The 22,577-nt window shown below is 37.2% G+C and overlaps 1 protein-coding gene across 1 annotated transcript in view; it reads right to left on the bottom strand.

The window, feature by feature from the left end:
• Nucleotides 1-2,390: 2,390 nt before the first annotated feature.
• Nucleotides 2,391-22,577, bottom strand: part of LOC128541167 (integrin alpha-M-like) — a 34,174-nt gene continuing 13,987 nt past the window's right edge. Inside the window, exons 12-30 of the mRNA XM_053511424.1 lie at nucleotides 20,985-21,118; nucleotides 20,636-20,791; nucleotides 18,808-19,002; nucleotides 17,411-17,544; nucleotides 16,321-16,463; nucleotides 16,050-16,198; nucleotides 15,776-15,901; nucleotides 15,477-15,550; nucleotides 15,227-15,368; nucleotides 13,826-13,924; nucleotides 12,264-12,343; nucleotides 10,085-10,171; nucleotides 9,816-9,894; nucleotides 9,637-9,729; nucleotides 8,685-8,765; nucleotides 8,458-8,568; nucleotides 8,241-8,354; nucleotides 2,922-3,032; nucleotides 2,391-2,832 (exon numbers count right to left, since the gene is read on the bottom strand). Of these exons, the coding sequence (XP_053367399.1) occupies nucleotides 2,740-2,832; nucleotides 2,922-3,032; nucleotides 8,241-8,354; nucleotides 8,458-8,568; nucleotides 8,685-8,765; nucleotides 9,637-9,729; nucleotides 9,816-9,894; nucleotides 10,085-10,171; nucleotides 12,264-12,343; nucleotides 13,826-13,924; nucleotides 15,227-15,368; nucleotides 15,477-15,550; nucleotides 15,776-15,901; nucleotides 16,050-16,198; nucleotides 16,321-16,463; nucleotides 17,411-17,544; nucleotides 18,808-19,002; nucleotides 20,636-20,791; nucleotides 20,985-21,118 (2,201 nt within the window). The 3' untranslated portion in view covers nucleotides 2,391-2,739. The remainder of the gene's footprint in view (nucleotides 2,833-2,921; nucleotides 3,033-8,240; nucleotides 8,355-8,457; nucleotides 8,569-8,684; nucleotides 8,766-9,636; nucleotides 9,730-9,815; nucleotides 9,895-10,084; nucleotides 10,172-12,263; nucleotides 12,344-13,825; nucleotides 13,925-15,226; nucleotides 15,369-15,476; nucleotides 15,551-15,775; nucleotides 15,902-16,049; nucleotides 16,199-16,320; nucleotides 16,464-17,410; nucleotides 17,545-18,807; nucleotides 19,003-20,635; nucleotides 20,792-20,984; nucleotides 21,119-22,577) is intronic.

Here is a 22,577-nt window from a genome sequence, read left to right as displayed (position 1 = left end):
TAAAGTATTATCTTTGGGCCAACATCAAATTTCATTAGTAATACTTATGTAATGATAACCAATTTATTATTTTTCCTTTTAAATGGCTCATTGAAACGAAGTTTGTGATCTTGTGATTGTGAAGTGGAAGTGTGTATGTGAAAAATATGTTTAGATTATAATGACATTGTCCCTGGTGAGCAAGCCAAGGGTGTCGGTGACGCCCTAGAGACTAAAGTATGGGCAACACCAGCCAATCAGAAAAGCAGGCACATTCTCATAGACTGTTCCTAAATGGCTTTGCTGTTCTCCCCTTCTAGTTTGAATGTTACTGCTGGAAGCTGGATCATTGTGTGCATTCGCATCATGCTGAGTTCATATCGTTTCTATTTTATTTTAGCATAAGGTAAATTTCATGGTTTATGTTATGGTAGTTTGAAATTAAGTACATAATATAAACTATAGAATGTTTGTCTAATGTGTTATTGCTAAATCTTATGTACTTTGCGCTTCTAGTTAAATGCTCCATCATTCTTCCTGTTTTTAGAGTCTTTTAGAGTCTAGAATTAACGCATCAGGTTTATACAATACAAATACAATATATTCCAATAATATAATTTGTCTTTGTTCACACAACAGTTTATATTTTGTTTAGACAAATAAACTACACTTTTTTTTTTTTTTGTTAAATTAAATCTGTTGAACTTATGAATAAAATCTGCCATGTGATTACTCATGTAATATGTTTCAAAAACACGTTACAGTGTGGAAAATGCATTCAGCATTTGTAAATGGTCCTAAACTCGCTTAGTGTACTGGTAACACGTTTAAAGTACAGTAGTATATAAGATTGTGTACACTATATTATATAAGAAAATATATTTTTATAAACCAAAAAGTGTACTTCTTTAGTATATATAATTACTGTGTCAGGTATGTACTGTACATTAGTGCGTATACAGCCATAAACTTGAAGTGTACTATCTAGTCTACAACTAGACTTAAAGTTGTTCCACTTTAGCACACAAGTCTACTTAATACACTAAAAATTGTGCTTTTGTACTATTTAATTACAACTTAAATGCACCAAGTACAAAATTAGTTCTTCCAAAATAGCAAACTTTAAATATACTAATCATTAGTCTGACTGCAAGTACACTTAAGTATTGTATGCATTGGCATGCTGGGATTTATTATATTTTGCAAACTTTTTTTCAATTGGGATGATAACCCAAATATCAAGAAACATTTTTTATTTTATGTGATGAAATTGCAATACAATAATTAAAATTTTGCATAAAGTACTTTATTCTTCAAATCCTGCTAATCGAATGGTCCTCTGGAGTCACTCGCTCACTCCATGTAAGCTTTGTTGCTTCCTCAACATGTACAGTACAGCATTTTGCCAAAATAGTTCACAATTGAATGCCATTTTTGTGCACTTTTGCACGATTTTTGTTAAAATAAACATAACTCATCTATAAGTGGTATAGTATAACTAAACTAGATGATTCAAATAAGCATAACTTTTCAGTCAGATGGGGACAAACTAATTGGTAAAATCACCCGCTACAGAGCAAAACACTACAGAAGTTCATTATAAGGGACAATAAGCATGCATGTATTGATATTAGTGTACCTGGTGAGTAAGTGCTCAAGTAAATCAGCACTAAACTTACATGAGTCATCTCATAGAAAGAAAGAAAAACTCTTTCACAAATGAAACTTCACCACTTTATGAAATATTTCAAGTTCAAGTTCAAGTAGGCTTTATTGTCATTACAACCATATACAGTACAGTTAGTACACAGTGAAACGAAATAACGGTCCTCCAGGATACTTCTTACATAACACGAGCTATGTGTGTAAACTAGTTGACCTGGATCTTTTACACGATGCCCCAGAGCGGGATGGCCACCTATGCCTTCAGGCCGCTGAAATCTATACTAGTTACTGTCTTTTTTATTTTATGTTACATTATTATTATGGATGAAAAGTAAATGTGGACTACTTGTTCTGACCTTGAAATGTAGAGCTCTTTAACACAGGGATTTGTATATTAACGATTACAAGATATTAACACAAAATTACAGATATTACCAATTACACAGCTTAAACTTAAGGTCAACAATCTAAAAATAAAAAATATATATACTTTTTTTTTATTTTCATCATTACACAATAGACTATGTTTCAACATGTCTGAGGACTATACAGTAACAAATGTTTAATACTTTTAATTATCTTTAATAATAATTAATCATACCAAAGACATCAGAATTTGCCAAAATAGGTCTTACTCTTCGAGCAAACAGAAGTTTACAATAACTAAATATGTGCCTTTTCTTAACATGTTCTATGTTTCTGCGTCTGCTGTATGAAAGGTAACGTCTCAGTTACAGAAAAACACCTGTCACTGCCATATCAGATCTTTAAGCAGAAATTATTTAGTTGCAGCAAATAGTAAGCAGTTATGCATGTTAGTGAAAAGAGCATGCCAACCTTCATACTTGACTATGCATTGTAAGCTCACCTTAACATTATTGTAAGCTGCAGCAGCTACAAGAAAAAGTCAATCCTAAATGTTCTAAGCAAGTTTTCTTTTCTTTTCTTTATTTTTAGCATGTGCGGTCTTTAAGAATAATCTGTGTACACTCATGAAAATTTCCATAATATAAGTGATACCTGACTCTGACACTTTATGTCTGACACTGCATATAAGGGTAAATAAAATTTTCCAGTTAATTTGGAGCAGATTAATCAATCTTCACTTGGTCCTCCTGTGGTGTCTCCGGTTCCCCCTGCCCCTGCTTCCTCCAGCATCTTCTTATAGTTGCTTTTGAAGAACCCAGCCTAGGATTGATAGAAAAGGTCAAGAAACATATTGCAGAGCTGAGAATTTCTGAATATTTTAAGAACATTTATGTCTTCTCTATACTGACCTTGTAGAGGCCGGCAGCGATAAGAGCCAAAAGCACAAGCCCTCCGACAACACCTCCAATTATCTCCTTAAGTGGTAATTTTTCTTCATACACCTCCACCTGAGTATTAATCTGCATGCACATTTTCAATAACAAGTCACTCAGAAAAGTAAATTCAGTATTTGAAACAAACCAACAAATAAATAAATAAATAAAAGCGCATTTGATCGCAGCATTAAGGACAGCCGAGAGCAGCCGTGAGAAGTGCTGAAGCTCCACGCGGCACATAAACTCTCGATCAGAGCTGGATTTTGTAACCCTGCTGCCGAAGGAGAAAAGGCCACTGTGTGTTTTATGACTAGGCTTCCGGTCCCAGCCGGGGAAGCCAGCCAGGTGAGGAGTGTCCTGGAGATCCCAGCCTGGCATAGCGCCAGTGAGACCTGGGAGGTGTCGGTTTAGCCGATTATAAGAGAAACCAACTGAGAGGGCTCTAAGGAGCTGCTGCCCACGCGGGCCCACTCTACCATTCTGCCCGCCGCCACTGTTCACAGACATGCATGTGCATACTTTCCTCTTTTTTCCCCTTTCATCCCTCATTTTAACCCTTTCCTTGCCCAATACTTTTAATAAAATGACATCTTTTCTGTAAGACCTCGCCTCATTTACATTTACATTTACATTTATGCATTTGGCAGACGCTCTTATCCAGAGTGACTTACATTTTTTTTTTTAAATCTCATTACACATCTGAGCAGTTGAGGGTTAAGGGCCTTGCTCAAGGGCCCAACAGTGGCAACTTGGTGGTTGTGGGGTTTGAACCTGGGATCTTCTGAAACACTGAGTTACCCCTTGCCTCATGTCCATGTTTGTGGTGCCACCTATGCGTCAAACCCGTTACAATATGAAGACCGACAAAGTTTTTGTTTGATCTAGCTATATTGACTCAGTGTAATTTTTTTTAACATCCAAGTAAAAGATATAACACCAAATGTCAGAAAAAAATAGCAAAAAATAAAGAATATAGTCACTAATTTGGAAAAGTATGAACCCTCCTTAAAATAACTTGTAAACTTATTCAGGTGAGACTAATCACCTCTTTCATGGCACATAAAGCTTTGCACACACAAGCCTCTCCTGATCACATGTGTGCTTAGCATCATTGTAGAGGATCGATGGGGAAAAACAGGCCGTCACAGCGGGGGTAATATCTAACATACTTGTTCTTCTTTTATTAGGTAAAGACTGGCCCAGAAGGGAAACAAAACAAGAAAAAAAAATGTCAACTGCATGCTGTATCTCCCTGCCACGCGTGAATGGTGCAGACCCATGAGGAGAGTGCAGACTCCGAGGCAGAAGTTGAGCCATATTCTCCTTCTAATGCTCCTCCCTTCCTGTCCAACAGATGGTGCACAAGGATAAATTTTCACAATTTCAAAAAGAGGATGCACACATGAACTGCTAAGGATAAGTATGTGAAGTAGAGGGAGAGCTCGAGTATGGCAGCCAACCACAACCAACGGCGTACTTTACTTTTACTGTATTCCCACACAGAAAGGAGAGGAGAGCCCTAAAACCCCTTGATCATTCCTCAAAGCAAGGTTGATGCCGTAATGCACCTTACACACACACATCTACTGGAAAGCCACCTTGATGCCCATAAGCACCTTTGTGCTGCACTCTGCATCTCTACACTGTTAAATGAATTAGCTTCCAGACCTTTAAAAGGAACCTAGTATATATCCATGTTTAAGAAAAAACATTTCTCTGCTTCCCTTTTTTTTTTTTTACATTTTTGTATTAGCTGGGGTTTAAAAAAGCCAGTTAGGTTATTAGTTAGGTTAAGATTGCATTGTTCGCCCAACTTCTTACAATGGAATTAGTTGAGTGCAACAGATAACATTGTGTACTTGAAAACTTTGAAGACAGATAATGAATGAATAAATAGATTAAAATTAAGTCAGCAACGATGATGCAATCACATGATTTTAAAAACCATGGTATTTCTGTGTGCCTGACAGTTAAGCAGTAATGGCGTATCAATACTTGGTAAATTAATTAATATAAAAATGGCTGTTCAACTTTAACTTTTCCTCCACCTTAAACCGGTCAGTTGTACCTACCTAGGGCACACCACACCACTGTAACGCTGTCCTTGTACCCATCTTGCACCACCTTCACATACTTCTCTGCTACTCCTAACCTTCTCATGCAATACCAAAGTTTATCTTTGGGCACCTTGTTATACACTTTCTCTACATCTACAAACACACAATGCAACTCTTTCTCACCTTCTCTATACTTCTCCATCAGCCACCTTAAAGAAAACATTTCATCTGTTGTGCTCTTTCTTGGCACGAAGCCATATTGCTGCTCACAGACCTAGCTTCCACTACTCTTTCCCATAACTTGGTGTGGCTCCTCAGCTCAACTCTGCACATCTTCCTTGTTCTTAAAAGTTGGACTTACAGTACAACATTCTCTCATCTTCTTAAATAATCTAGTAAGCAACTCCACTGCCATCTCTCCTAAACACTTCCATGCCACTGGAATGTTATCCGGACCAACTGCTGTTCCCCCATTTATCCTCTTCATAGCTGTAATCAGCTGTGATCATTTTGGTTAGTCAGCATGAAAAGCTGGAGCATTTCATTCCCTGATTATGCACCTAAAGCTATGATCATCAACTATGGGTGGCAAGGCACTGTCAAATGATCTACAGGATAAAGTTGTACACATACTGTACACAGTACACGTGTCAGAAGATAGATACAAAAAAAATCCAATGCCAAGAAAACAAAGTAAAGTCTTCTATTCAGAAGATAGCCCAAAATCTGCTGCCTTCTGCCAGATATTTTCAGTATGAAAAAGGTTTCTGATTGGTCACTTGCCAGGCCACAGTTGTAAATAAGAAACCTGTTCTTAATCTTTCTTGCCTGGTTAAATAAAGGTTAAAAAAAAAAAAAAAAAAGTCTCCAGTTCAGATTTAACACAGAATAAGTGGTGTGACATTTCTTTCTGTGTGAGTCCTCTAAAGGCATTTTCTCACTGAGAACACTTGGCCCAGGGACATGTGGCCCAAAAGATAAGTTCACTGCGATGAGATTTAATCACTATTTAACTCCGTCGCCATACACAAACAACTATGGCTGCTTAGCCATAGCCAAAAAGATTTTTTTTTTTTTAACTATATGGATTAGCAGAAGCTAATATCTCTGCTTCCAGTGCTGGAGCCCCACATCCACTAACAAAGCATAAATACTAAAGCATGTTACACAGTTAATCATGATGAACAATTAACTATTGAGCCACAAGAGGGCAGCCTCTTATATAATTTCTTTTAAAAAAATTAAAGAAAGAAAAAGTCACCATTTACACGGTCAAATTACAGGTTGCAATGAAGCAGAGAAAAGTGAGGGAAGTTTTACATATTGAAATTAGAACTGTCCAACAAATTGAACCTGAAATGAACCTAGAGTTCCATATTATGAAATAATTAATGAAACCATGATTAGTGTAAGGATGAATCGTTGCTTAAAATATAGCCTCAGATACAATTTGTGAAGTTTAATAAACTATACTAAACCCACTGCAAAATCAGCCATAGTCCTTCTGAGGACTTTTAGCTGATTTCTTTCACGAAAAACCCAGAAGGTTTCTTTTTGTCTTTTTTTTTTTTTGTCTCAAAAGTGATCTAATAGATAATTATGCTTCTTTTTTTGCCTACAGATATTTTCTTGTAACATTCTTCTTCTTCTTAAGATATGATCTGAGATAAATGATGGTCATTGTCACAGTAAAAGTTCTTTTCCGAGGGCATGGACATATTCCAGGACTCAAATCTAAAGTCAGTCAAATTATATATTAGAGACATTTTAGTCTAGCTTTAGTTAATGAAAACAAAACATTTTAGCAATAGGATTATTATGAATAAACCCTACATTTAATCCAGTCTAGCCAAATTTTTTTTTTTTCACAAAATAATTATTTTAACATTTAAAATGTATCTTTTCAACTAATGTTTTTAGCTAATTATATTCATTTTTAACCTTCACAACAGCTGCATGTCCATATTTTTTAAACTACGAAACAATAAAAGCAATCAAGAATCACATTCTTCATGGCACACAAAGCCATCTGACTGTCACCTGTAATCAGCTGTGATCATTTTGGTTAGTCAGCATGAAAAAAGCTGGAGCATTTCATTCCCTGATAATGCACCTAAAGCTATGATCATCAACTATGGGTGGCAAGGCACTGTCAAATGATCTACAGGATAAAGTTGTGCACATACTGTACAGTACACGTGTTAGAAGATAGATACAAAAAAAAAAATCCAATGCCAAGAAAACAAAGTAAAGTCTTCTATTCAGAAGATAGCCCAAGACAAGAAGTGGCTGTTATTTGGTACAACACAAACCCTCCCAGGATCAGGACTTCAGCCAGGAGGAAACTGGTCATTGTGTGCAAGTGATACAATACTGCATCTTAAATTCTCCACAAATGTGGCTTGTATGGAAGAGTTGCAAGAAAACAGCCTGAGTGACTGAGCTTTACAAAAATGCACTTTGAAAATTCTGAGGCCACATGGAAAAAGTGTTATGGTGGTCGGATGAAACTAAAATTTAATTATTTCCACAACACCAAGTAATATTTTTTTGTCGGAAATCAAATACAGCTCACCATCCAAATAACACCTTTCCCACAGTATGCATTTCTTCCCAAGCATGAAGGTGGTAATATTCTGTAATAGGTGTTTCTACACAGCAAAACTGCCCACACAGTGATTGAAGAAGAAAAAGGTGAACGTCCTTGCATGGCAAGACTTAAACCTCATCCAAATTTTCTGTGGAATGACTAGAAAACTGCAATCCACAAAGGTCAGTATCAAAACTTACTTAGTTTAAGTAGTCATGCAAAGAAAAGTGGGCAAATATTGCAAAGTCTAGATGTGCCATTGAGAAGGTGATTAGCTTTATCTGATTGAGTTTACAAGTCAGGTTTGGGAGGTGGGGAAATGCTGATCCTTTCCCAAATTAGTTATGCAGTATATTTTTTCTGACATGTTGGTGTTTTGTCTTTTACTTGCATGTTAAAAGTTGCAGTGAGTAAATGGAGCTGGATAAAAAAAAAAAAAAAAAAAAAAAAAAAAAATGGTTGTCTTCATTTCAGGCTGCAAAGCAAGAAAATGTGATTATTTTAAGGAAAAGTATTTTTTTTTCCTAAAACATACATATGCTAGTGGTTTTACTGATAAGATTCTTTGCCAATCTTAGCAGAGGATGAATGTCATGTGACTTCAAACTTATCTGGTTTTAATAAGGTCTTAACCAGTAGATGTACCTTGCCAATAGGTTCAGTGTTTGTAGAATCAGATGAGAAGTAGATATATGTTGTTCTGTTATAGTCCAGTGTTGCTGTACTGACCAGCTCAAAAACCACTGATCGTAGTCCGGTCTAAAAGTGGCAAAGTGTAAATGATCAATTAATGTAATTGTAGAGAGAGGTAGAAAATATGGACATCATTAAATACATGGAAGCAATACATGGAATCCAATACCTGTTCAATCCATCCTGAGCTGACATTACCAGAGATGATGTAGAACTTCGGTTGTGTTTTAAAGAGATTTGCAGCACATTTAAACACTCCGCACACAGCTATGGAGCAATTCTAAAACCCATACATAATACACATACATAATATAACTGGATTAATGATATAAATTTATTTTAAGGAATTAAAAATATTTTGAAATGAAATTATACAACGGTTAAACAGAAACTCACCACCTCAGGTTTTTTTTTCAGTGCTGCAACAAAATCACCAATTGTGGATTTTTCATCTCTGCTTTTATTACAGCCTTGAATCTTAGAAACACAGCAACACATTACAGACCTGATTGTCTTGACTCTTAGATTTGGATCTTTTTAAATCTAAATGTGATTTCTGCAAAATGCTTTTAGTAAAAAAAAATTTAACAGTATATAAAACAACAGGCATCATATGTAACTTTATTAAATGAATAAAAATTGAATTGTGTGTGTAAAAAACCTATTAGTACAGTAGACATTGTCACTAAGCACCTTAAGAGAAGGAGGTAAGTCTGGCAACGTACCATCAGGCACATTAGGTAATGAATACGCCCCATCCCCATCTGCCTACAGATATTTTCTTGTAACATTCTTCTTATTATTATTATTATCAAGATATAATTTAAGATGAAAAATGGTCATTGTCACTGTTAAAATGTTCTAACACACTTGATTAAGAGAGAATCCAACAAAACACACACAACATTATGTGAAATGTATGATGAATGTCACTGTAAATACTAACATGTATTTACTTCTTTGGGTTATACTCAGTCAGATGATGTGGGGTCGCTATGCTTGAAAATTTAACTATATTGGTACTGACTGCTACAACTTTGAAGCCAATTTCGGGAAATGTCTGGAGTAGTCAGTAGCAAATTCGGCTCAGTGGTATAGGGATATTAGTGACAGAATGCTAAGCACGAGAAAAACTGAACAGGTGTACACGAACACAGGAAATTACACAAACACAGTGGAATAACAAAAAAAGTAGTGAAATATCTGAAATGGTGCCTCATGGTGGCTTGGAAGTAAATTCACCATGTTGGATGTGACATTTTGTAATAATAACAACTAAATTGAAAAAGATTTAAAGGTAAAGGAAACCTTTAATAATAATAATAATAATAATAATAATCACCAGTACCTGCAAGTTATTAGCCCAGATGTCTTTATCTCCTAATTTTATGGGTACTCTAATGAAGATGTCAACGTTCAAATCCCTGAGATCATTCTCCACCTGAGAGAAAGTGAGAATTTTTTTTAAAAACACTTTGTTCTGAAAAATGAAAAAAAAAAAAAGAAATAAAGCTTTTCTTTTTATACCTTGAATATTTGCTGAACTGGCTTCTCAAGGTCATTTTTCCCTGCAGTAAAGTTAATGTGGATGGTGGAATTCTCATCCCTTGACATTAAATTGCATAAAGTAAGATGTTACTTACAGATAATTAAAATACATTATTTTTACAATACTACAATATTAATAAATATAAATACATTCTCTGACAGATTTATATAACAATATGGCAGACTTTATGCTTATAATTATATGTAGTTATTTAAAATATAAGTCAGTAAATGACAAAATGATAAACCTGATCAATGCAACGTAGATGGCATATTTAACATCAATGGTTTTGCTTTTGAATACTTCTTCGTCAGGTGAATGTTTGTCATTGTCACTGTAAAGATTGAGATTTTGGTATCAGTAAACATTTTTTTTATTTTAAATAAATGTTGATTTCCTACCTAGGTGTTTGGTTTTGTGCATTTTTGATTTATACTTTATGATTTGCAATTAAATCAATGCAACTTTTTGATTTGAAAACAATAGCCCTTATTTATCTTATTTATATATATTATAGCAATTTTTATTTCAGACCTACATAATTTTTTCATGAATTCAAGGATTTAAAAAAAGCAACTGAAAGTGGTGAATCAATAATACTGTGGTTTATCTGACGGAAGAGACACAAATCTTTTTTTCCCCCTTACACATTTCTTAAATCAGATTTTTTTTTCAGGACTGTGTGGACCAAAAGAAATCTGATACTTTCAAATCAGACCTTAGCCACTCATTTGTTTCTAGATCAGATAAATATTTTATATGTGGCCATGTGACCTGAATGTGAATTCATATTTAAATTTTTGTGGCTTTTTTCCAATTTGCAAATACATATTACTGTTGTCATTAGCCAGCGTCAGCAGCATGGCAAAACAAAAAACAATGGACAGAAGCGACATTTTCATGTTCTAAACCTGTACAGCTGACAATCTGTTTGCCGGCCTCCACATCAAACACAGGCTGGAAATATTAGCATTTTTTTTGTTTGTTTCCACTATGATGGAGTGTCTCACAAATAAGATTTTTTTTCCTGGTGATGCAGAACAATATGTAGCCTGTGTGTCTTTAGTAGATAACATATTTCAATTTTAAAAGTGCAGATGCAATGCATCATTGTAAGGCACCGCCCCTAGAGGGCACTGTGTGCAATATTTATTTTTTGTTTGTAGTTTTGTTGGAAGACTCAGTTTCCAAGAAGGCACCTCGGTCAGGTAATGAAGTTAACAGTTACAGTTACTCCTGTTTATTGTTTCTTCCTCATGTCTCTAGGTTCTTTCCATTTCGCCATTTTCTCCCCTGTCTTTAGTGGTTCTTTGTCTTTAGTGGTTCTCCCCTGTCTCTAGTGTCTCTCCCCTGTCTTTATTCTAGGCTCTAAAACCTGTGTATGCTCAAAGTATGTGTGTGTCACTCGTAGGAGCGAGTGTGCGCGGTACGCCGCTCGTAGGAGCGCGAGTGTGTTGGGGCTTCAAAGAGATCCTGTGTGTCATGCTTTAAAAAGATACTGTGTGCCGTTGTGTCTTATGTTTAAAAAGAAACCTAGGTGTGTGAGTGTGGTACGCCAATGTAGCCAGTGTTTTGTTTATTTTGTGGAATTGTTTTGTTTCAAATAAAAGACTCTTTGGCTACGTCTACACTGCAGGTCTCGATGCCCAATTCTGATTTGTTGCCTATATCTGATTTTTATATATTTTTTTTGACCATCTGTTTACACGTTCTTTCAACTTTGACTCGTATCCGATAAACGCGTTTACACTTGCCATGCCACCTGAAACCTCGCGCATACTTAAAGGGAGGTTCTTGCGCTACACACTAGGCAAGATAGATGAAGGAAGTAGGCTTGACGTCACCATGGTTTTAAAACTGCATAATTGCAGCCTGCGCATATGCTTCATTCACCAAATACTGATTTCTTGATGTTATTTAGCCCAAATAAGCATTAAAAAAAGGGGGGGATGGGTGCTTTTCCTTTTCCATGTCACCTGCGATGTTATAATTCCACACGCGCTTCCACCAGAGAACATTACGTCATTAAACTATCTAAACTACAAAGAAGTCGCAGTTTTAATGACGTACAGAACACAATGACTCAGGAAATCCGATCTGTCCGTTTACACAACAATCACATTAGTTTATATCTGATTTATTTCCACATGTGAAGGAGGCCTGAAACTGATCTCGAAATATGGGAATGCATGCTTTTTTCTTTTTTTTTCCTGTTTATACGGGCATGGAACATATCCGATGTGTCACATATGAGCAAAAAATCAGAATTGGGTCACATTTACCTGACAGTGTAAACGTAGCCTTTATTTGGGAAAACCCTCTGCGTTTATGCCTGCCCTTAAGCCCACGGCGTTAACAACAGCCAGTAACACCCGGATCATGACAATCATGTGGAATGTGTTGTCTAATTTAATATAAGAACATACCTGGAAGCAGATGCAGTGAAGATCATCATCCTGTCAAAGTTACTGTCCTTATTTATATTGTATGTCACATTAAAAATAGCCTGTAGAGGCAATACAGGAAAAGAGAGATTGCATAATTTTGATTAATAAAATTTCAGAATAATTAACCTCAAGAGGAAACTAAATCCGTTGTTAATGTGGTAAATTACTCAGACTTATTTTCCATTTGCTTATACTGTGTAGGGTTATGCAAACCTGGAGCCTATCCCAGGGAACTTGGAGAACAAGGTTTGGCACCCTAGATGGGGGGTTATCCCATTGCAGGGCACAACCACACAGACACAGTATCTACTGTATTATGGGCAATTTGTAAACACCTATCAAGTTACATCGCATGCCTTATGGGAGACATGAGAGCAAAAACACAGCAACCAGAGGAAAGCCACCAAGCACATGGAGAATATGCAAACTCCATGTACACAGAAGTCGAACCCCCTGGTGTAAGATGACAGTGCTACCCACTAAGCCACTGCCATATTATGTTGCCACAAGTATTCACCCACCCATCCAAATAATTGAATTCAGGTGTTCCAATCACTTCCATGGTTACAGGTGTATAATAAAATCAAGCACCTAGGCATGCAGACTGCTCCTACAAACATTTGCAAAAGAATGGGTCACTCTCAGGAGCTCAGTAAATTCCAGCGTGGTACTGTGATATGATGCCACCTGTGAAATGTCCTCGCTACTAAACATTCCACTGTCAACTGTTGAGTATTGTGATATAACAAAGTGGAAGTGATTGGGAAAGACAGCAACTCAACCACAACTTGATTAGAGATCAACTTCATGACTTTAGAAGTGGTAGGCCACATGGCGGTTGCCACGAGAACGGAAATTGTCTGACTGCATTGTGTAAAGTTTGGTGGAGAGGGGGGATTGTGATGTGGGGTTGGTTTTTAGGGGTTGGGTTCGGGCTTTTACATCCAGTGAAAGGAACTCTTAATGCTTCAGTATACCAAGACATTTTGGACAATGCTCCCAACTTTGTGGGATTAGTTTGTGGATGGCACCTTCCTGTTCCAACATGACTGCACACCAGTGGACAAACAAGGTCCATAAAGACATGGATGGGTGAGTTTGGTGTGGAAGAACTTGACTGGCATGCACAGTCCTGACCTCAACCCGACAGAACACCTTTGGGATGAAAGAGCGGAGACTGTAAGCCAGGCCATCTCGTCCAACATCAGTGTCTGACCCACAAATGTGCTTGTGGACCTTGTGTGTGAGTTGAATCTTTTATAGCTGCAACGGTGAGCCAACATTTTATTAAACACTATGGATTAAGAATTGGAAGCTACTCAAGTACACATGCATGTGAAGGCAGGAAAGAGATACTTTTGGCAATATAGCGTATTTTATTTTATCTAATTTTAATATGTCACCTGTGATTAATAATTACATACCTACATTAATTTTAAATTTGTCCTAGGCTTAAGTCAAGATCCAAATGCTCATTTTTCTTCTTATTTTATACAATACACATAAATAAAGAAATAAAGTATGAACTCATTTGGACTCACCAAGCCTTTATTTTTGAAGATGGGTTTACTGATATAACAAGTAGTCTCCCCAAGTCGAGCTTTGTCATCACTATCCACAGAAACACACTCTAGTCTGCCCTGCTCAAACAGAAAGCATGACAGACATCTTTATTATTCGTTCCTAAGAGGACAGTACATTTTTTTTATTTTATTTTTTTAGAAATGAAATAGAATAAAATAAAACACCACACACAACGCATTGTAACAATTCCTGTTGATGGATGATCATTCGTTAAGAGTGTTTGAAGGGCCTTCATAGCACATTCATAAAAACTGCAAAAATAATTTCTAAAGCATAATGTTATTTTATATGAATAATGAAATTATCAACGTTGAAAGTTATATGAAGAGAAATTACTAAGTGCATGTAACTTTATTAACTGTATTAAATAGCCTGTAGAGGCAATACAGAAAAAAAGAGATTGCATCATTTCGATTAATGACATTTCAGAAGAAAACTATGTGAATCCATTGTGAAATTACAATGGTTAAATTACTCTGACTTATTTTCCATCTGCTTATACTGTGCAGGGTCATGCAGACCTGGAGCCTATCCCAGAGAACTTAGGGCACAAGGTTTGGCACCCTAGATGGGGTGTCATCCCAATGCAGAGCACAAGCGTACAAAAAAAAAACTATATACTATGGGCAATTTGGAAAACACCAATCAGCCTGTGTATTTATGGAAGACGTGAGGGAAAAAAATCCACAGCACTCAGAGGAAACTCACCAAGCACATGGAGAACATGCAAACTCCATGCACACAGATCAGAGGTGAGAGTCAAACCCCCGAAGGTGCAACAAGACAGTGCAACCCGCTAAACCACTTTCTTTTATCTTTTCTTTTCTATATGTATTTTAATTTTTTTGGCACGTTTGTTGGGGACAACAAAGAAAGAATTTCACTGTACGAGGTAAACATGTTTCTTTACTGTGCATATGACCGTGGACTTGAATCTTAAGGTCACACGAAAGGTAAAGAACCAACAACAACAGCTTGCAGTGTGCCAGCTGTTCATGTGAGTCCTAAATGATGTTGAGTCCCAGGGTTTCTTCCTATTGCCATCTCAGGGAGTTTTCCTTGCCACTGTCGCCCTCGGCTTGTTCATCAGGGACAATCTCATTATTATCTAAACAATTTTTTTTCACTCATACACACTTCCATAAATGTTCCTTTGATTCTGTAAATCTGCTTTGTGACAATGACCATTGTTAAAAGCGCTATATAAATAAAATTGTATTAAATTGAATTGAACTTGGTGCTTAAGGCTTTGGCTATTAATCAGACGTCTCTACGTTCAACTCACAGCATTGCCAAAGTGCCACTGAGGCCTTAAACCTCAACTGCTTAATTGCATTCTGTTTTATTTACATACTTGCCTGTTTAGTGGTGAATCTCCTGAAGGAAAGTCCAACTGGGTATCGGAGAATTACACGACTGTTGTAGGAATTCTCCCCTCTGTTCTCTATGAAGACAGTTACATTTATTTCCTGCATTATTCCCACTTGTATAACTGAGTGTCTGAAAAGGAAACAAAAGAGAAAACAATGTTAAATCATTGACTTCTCAACACTCAGCTTGGAGTTTTCACAAACTGACTTGCCCAGTGTTTTTCCTAAGTCATCTTACCCAGAAAAGTTAAAATCCACTTTGAGATTATCGATGCAGATTTTATCAGGTCCACAGTTTATTTCAAAATCCAGCTGTGGAAACAGTTCACACAGTAAAGAGTCATATGCATCATCAAATGTTTATATGATCTTTATGAAGGGTTGAGAAGTAAAAAAAAAAAAAAAAAAGTACAAATAAGCTAATAATTATGGATAATAATTTTAATATGTTTATTAGAAATACTAAGATAAACATTATAAAAATGATTATACTGCTACTGCTGTAATATGGATGTATTATAGGTTCTCAGCACTTACGTTATAATCAGAGGTGTTCTTTATGGACGGATCCAGAATCGGACGTAAATTGTTCCGACTTGGGAGACCCTTAAATGTATACACTAACTCATTAGATACTGGGTTTAGGGCATCATTGGGGCAGGACTGTGGGGCAGAAAGAAAACAAACGTTCATAGCACAAGAATGAACTTTAAGTTTTATCTAATTTATTGGTTTAAAAACAAATAATGCATGAAATTCATATTATATTATTCTACAATTAGAATGGTCTTAAGATTTAAATTCTAAATACCTCTATAGAAAAGTCATGCTGCTTGCATTTCTTCTCCAGCGACAAAGTCATTGTGCCATAATGAACACGTTGTTTCGGTGAAAAGAATGCTCGGTAGCTTTGTCGTTTGGCATCAAGTTTTAATGTATAGTTTATATTTGCAGACAAGTCTAAAGAAACAGTCATAAGTTAACCCATTCATAAGCTTTCAGAGGTCAAAAATAAATATTTTTTGTATTTTGTCAGCAAGGCTGACTTATATGCATTTAAAAGTGTAGAAATATACAGAAACCTGTCATCCGAGGATTTAAGGCACTCATAGTAAAACACAGTTGTAATGTGTTCCGCAAAGGATTAATGCAGTCGTTGTCTCTGGTGGGGATTTTGGACGGTGTGTAAGTTACTGTGATCACCAACCTCACAATGGGTCTTGATCTGAACAGTACACAAATCACAACACACAGTGTAAATGTTATTAATAAGCTGTAATTGAAAGGTAGCTAAGATTACCAACATTTTCACCTTTTTTTGTTACAAATTGAAATTGAAATAGACTTAATTGTGACTTTACTGTATGCCATAAATCCACACAAAACAACCCATATTATTACATTTAGATTTTCTTTCATTTGTTTTACAAATAAAATACCCTAAAGTCACAAGTGCATATGTATTCACCCCTGTTGGACCCTTGTAAGCAACCCGAAGAAGCTGGTGAGATCTAAAACTCAGATGGTTGATGCTATTTTGCTATTTGCACTAAATAAAGCAGTTTTTTTAAGCAATGGCAAAGAGGAAAGCCATTATTGTAAACAAAAATCCAATATAAAGTCAAACTTTATATATATATATATATATATATATATATATATATATATATATATATATATATATATATATATATATTTAAATATCATCGTCCAGGCACAAATTCAAAAAGACTTGAGTTGTATTTCCAGGTTTAAGGTGTTGACTATTAGTAGAATACTATAAAAAAAAAAAGGTCACACTAAATAAAATCACCTAAACACTGTACATTAGGCATGTTGTGTAAACCAAAGGTAAAAATTCCATCTAAGCCCATAACAATTCCCATTTGTACCTTTACAAAACGTGGAAAAAGATGGAATTTATGGATATTATATTCAAATTGTAAAACATGTAAAAATTGTAAAACAGTAACTCACTACTTTATTTTACACTCCTAAATTGTTATTACACTATATGGTGACTATTATGTGCACAATTTGTGTAAATTATCCTCTATTTCTTTAAAAATATCTGTTGTCACGGTCTCACCACAATAATATTGCTGACAATAATGTTGCAGCATCTAACAATCTCATGTCAGCATAACACACACTACCTTTACACTACCAGACCTTAGAATGATGACTGCTCCTTTCGAACCAACAGCAAGATCTGGCAGCGTGTCTTCACTATGGTCCAGAGCAGACTGACTCAGAGAAAACCCAAAATATTGCAGACCAGAGCGCACGGATGAGCCGCTGATCCTCTGACAGTAAAGAAACACAGAACAAAGTTTATATAGTAAAAGTAGCAGAGAGAGAAACTGATTGTGAGGGTTCTAAAGAATGAACATGGATGTCTATTGACTGTTAATCTGCAGCATTATCATTTAAACAAATTTGTGTTTGTTTAAATGTTGGTATCCTTCACTTGATCTGCTCAAGTTCAAGCAGATGATATAAACAAATCAAAATTAGCAACGTGATGATGCGTGAATTAAAAAAAAAAAATGCTAGGTCATTTGCATAGTCCAGCTCCTGGGTTGAGTGGGTTTGAACTTCTTGTTTAATATTATAGAGGATAATCACAGAATCACCATGGAAACACAATGTTTGGTTACTTTTAAGGCTTAAATTACTTTTGACAGTTTTCATTTGGAAGGTATGTAATACTGTAACAAAAATGAATAGATAAAAAATTTAAAAAATCATAAATTGCAAAAAGCATAAATTGATACAAGTCGTATGTATGGAACTAACATTATGTGAAACTAAAAAGATAAGGAGGTTCATTATATTTTTGTGTCAAAATCGTTGATCCGGCGCATTTCATGGACTCTTGGCCGGAATGATATCTGGGAAATCTGGAGGCTGGACGAACAATCTTAAACTCTCCAGGCTGTAATGAACTGGGTATTCTAATACCTTTCTAGCAGAAGCAGCACTTTTCTGTGGGATCGGACGGGCATGGGTGTGCCTTGGATGCCCCATGCGGGTGTAAAGTTACATTTAAATGTGGGCATTTGGCGACTTACAGTTTTATCTCATTATACATCTGAGCAGTTGAGGACAACTTGGTAGTCGTGGGATTTTAACCTGGGACCTTCCAAGCTGTAGTTCAATGCCTTAACCACTGAGCTACCCCTAGTAGTAATTTGTAAATAATGCCATTTACATCACCTTTCAGTGATTATAAAGTTATGGCTGATCAGTATATATCTACCCAGCCAAGCAAACACCCAAATTGGGCTACAGATTTTTTTTAAGTTTAAATAACAATGTAGCTGTGTTTTAGATGCTTACAGTCTGGGACCTGAAGACAGACACAGGTAAATTGGGAAAATGACAAAGAGAAAGGTATAGTGGTATGTTTATCTTTATTTATCTTTAGTTTTCTCATGGACATTTATCAAATTTAAGCAAGTTTACATGGCTCTTTAATAAAACATTTTTATAACCAAATCTTATAATAATATATTATTATTGAAATTATTATATTATTAACACTTTTAATATTTTTTTTCTCTAACCTGTGAAAAGGTGGGGCTAATGTCTTGTGTTCTTCCATTAAAGATGTAGATGCTGCCCTGGCCGTTCTCCTCTAGAGGCGCTCCTACTACTACATCCCTCCGACTGTCCCCATTTAGATCAGCGGGGCTGGACAATGTCATGCCAAACCTCCCCCTTTGTCCTGGTATTCCTTTAACTGTCTGTAAGAGTTTTACCTGTAATTCGTTTGCAGAAAAAAAAAATTTGCATGTTGATAAATAATGTAACACATTCAGTAACAGGCCACATTTTAGATGAACACAAGAGAAGTTGTCTGTTATTACCAGGTGTTTTTAAGAAATAAAAAAAGACATGAAAAACATGTTGCCAGGATTTACTTATTTAAAACATTTCAGATTGTAGTTAATTTTTGGTGCCCAAAAAGGATTTTATTTAAATAGAGGTTTAATACTATATGAGAAAATAAGTATTTTACAGTATACTGCATACTAATGAAGAATGCTGTATTACTGGCCAGGTGCAGACGCAGCTCTGCGTATACAGTAAATATACTGTAAACCACTGTCACCACATTTGACTCTCAGTTCTCATGCTCTTCACCTAGATGGGAAGATTTTGTAAAGAGTTTGCAAGGTGCTGCTGGTTAACTAGGACTTGGCTCAAATTCAGTTTCATTGTTCTTGTTGGTGTTAGCAACAACAGCTGTGGGTTGTCTACCTGTGAAGTGCTGGTTTTAAATCCATTGTGAGCTTGCTAGCCATGTTTCAAGAAGTCAAGGTTCATTATTTTTTTCATCAGGGTTCAAAATTTTCCACCTCCTGAACTGACAACAGTTAAAAAATCTTTTTCAATGTTTCCCGGCTTGGTTATTGAGCTAACTTTGTTATGGGGGAAAGCGCTGTCTGCCCGCATCACTAACATTGTAGTTGGATGGAGCTAAAAAAGCGGGGCTGGTTAACCCACAGCCAATTGAGCCATCTTTGGCGGCTTATCTAGCACCCTCACATACCCATGGGGTATTTGGGCACACTGACCTTCCATCCAAACACTGCAGCTTTTACTCTGCCTAGTCCCAAAAAGCATTTACAATGCACCGCCTGTGTGCTAAACACTGTTACTACACTACAGACTTGTGTTTGGCTCACTGATGCCTCAGGAAAGCCCATTATGCGCATTGCTCAATGGGGTCAGGACCGCGACAGACTACAGTGGGTATAGAAAAGAATCAGCTCCCTTTAAAATAATCACATTTTGTTGCTTTTGCGGCCTGAAATGAAGACAGACATAGTTTTTCGTTTTTATCTATATTTTATCTATAAAATCCACGTGATGATGTAAAACCTAAATGTCAAACAAAAATAGAAAAATTAAAATAAAAACAGAATCACTGAATTGAAACATTATATAACCCTGAGTTAGATTACCCTGTGTTGAATTATCAGGGACAATTTGATAATTATAATTTATACATATTTTCTCACACTTTCCAAACCAATTTCCAGTATTTTTTTTGGTTCTTTAAAGCTCCCTTGTGGTACAGTAATGACCATTGGTAAAACCTACAGGGGTTGGACAATGAAACTGAAACGCCTGGTTTTAGGTTCATTCTTGGGAATGACAGATACAAGTCCTGCACAGTGGTTAAATGGATTTTGAGCCATTCTTCTTGCAGAATAGGGGCCAGGTCACTATGTGATGCTGGTGGAGGAAAACCATGTACATTGATCCTATGGAGCTCCAAAAATTTCGATTGAGAAAATGTACAAAAACTATAGAAAGGAGTCTTTCTATACAGTTGATAGCAATGTATATATAAGTTACATCAGGATTGTTGTATTTTTTCTTTACCTCGGATCTAGATGTGGTAAAGGTATAAATAAAGACTTTTCCTTCTTGATCCCCCTCATTATGCAGTGGAGCAGAAACAAGTAGAAGGTCCGTAATGTCGTCAGAATTCAAGTCTACCAGACATAACTCAGCACCATAATAGGCACCAATTTGAGGCTGAAAAAAAAATAGTGACTAGGTCTGAATTTCATCTGAAATCTACAACCATTCTCAAGGACTAAATGTGGTGCCAGAGATGTGAAGCACATTCATTACGTAAAGTACAACAGAATGAGTATGTTTTGATTGATTGATTAATGGATGGATGATGTACAATGATTGATTGAATAATTGATTGATGTAAAATCACCTCAGGAGGATTTAGTGTCTGGACGACTCTGTTATTTTCTGATATGATCACTATGCCCAAGTGATTATCTCTTGGAGCTCCCTGGATGATAAAGTTGCGATCCCCGTTTCCTTTTGCGACTGTCATAGAATAACCTGTGAATAGAGGACTAGCAATCAAAAGTTGTTTATTGGTTATGTTACAGATTGATCTTTGGATTATATTGTAGCGTTTTTCACTGCTAAGAAGGAACTTGGAGAGACGAGTGAGCAACCTTGCTGCCCAAAATGGCTGGGAGCATTTTATTCTCCACACAGCATGTATAGCAGGAACAGCACATTCAACAAGTCGCACACAATCAATAAACACACATCCACAGTTATTAAAACAGACATCTAACACACACACACAACCTGGCCGAAGCCACTACCCCAAACACCTTTCCCCAACAGGGTGAACACATAACAACCCCTCCTGCAAAGCATGATGGTTGCCAATCGAAACCCCGCCCACGCCACACTGCCCCCACCCGAGCTGTGACCATCCCCGGTCACCATGTCGAACTCAGTCTGGGAGGCGTGAGAGTGGTCAACGCTGGCGTTGTGAATGCTGGAGTCTTTTTGCAGGGGAAGGAGAGGCGCAGCCCTCTTCCTGAGGCGGACCGGCCTCCACAGAGTTCGATGTTTCACTGGCGTTGGGCCGATAGGGAGCGAGACAGTCCCAGTGGAGCACAACCACTCGCGACCGCCCCGTCAACCGCACCCGGTAGACTACATCAGAGAGCTGGGCAATGACCGTGCAGGGGCCCACCTAGTGAGACATGAGCTTAGGCGAGGGGAATACAGTACACCCAAACCTGCTCCCTAGTAGCAAAGTCTCGCCCCCGGCTGTGAGTATCATACACGCGGCGCTGCTTAACACGTTGTGTCCGCCAAGTGTCTACGCGCCAACTCGTGGACACGGAACAGTTTGTCTTTCAGTAAACAAAAATAATCCAACCCCGGCTTCGTGGGTAAATCCAATTGTGGAGGTGGCCTCTGCTGTGCGATAGGCCCAAAGCACAAGAGGCAAATGTTTGTCCCAATCCTTCTGCCGTTCGCTGGTAAGCACAGCGAGTTGGGTGGTGAGTGTTCGATTAAAAGGCCATCACTTTGCGGATGGAGGGGCGTGGTGCGGGTCTTTTTCACCCCGAGGCGCTCGCACACCGCCGCAAACACCTCCGCTTTGAAGTTACGTCCCTGATTGCTGTGCAAATGCTCCGGGGCGCCGAATCGGCTGAACACCTCATCCACCAGCACTCGAGCCGTGGTGGAAGCGCTCTGGTCAGGAACAGCAAACGCCTCCGGCCACTTGGTGAAGTAGTCCATGCACCTTTCCAAAATGTCTAACCACAAGATACAATCATCCTCGATGTCTGCCATAAAGAATGGATGGGAAAGAATGATTGCACCTACTTGTATTCGCACTGTGCGACAGGCCCGTATCTTCAAATAACTCCCCGACACGGTCCGAATGTTCAAGGCCGGGTCCGGCAGCATACAACCACGCTCGCCTTGTTCTAATACTCCCCAGCGCAACAGCGAAACTGTAGAGCCGGTGTCCACGAGCGCCCGT

Source organism: Clarias gariepinus, chromosome 14 (assembly GCF_024256425.1).
Source record: "Clarias gariepinus isolate MV-2021 ecotype Netherlands chromosome 14, CGAR_prim_01v2, whole genome shotgun sequence".
NCBI classification, from domain to species: Eukaryota; Metazoa; Chordata; class Actinopteri; order Siluriformes; family Clariidae; genus Clarias; species Clarias gariepinus.
Note: the sequence above shows the minus strand (reverse complement) of the source record. Positions and strands in the feature narration are given on the sequence as shown.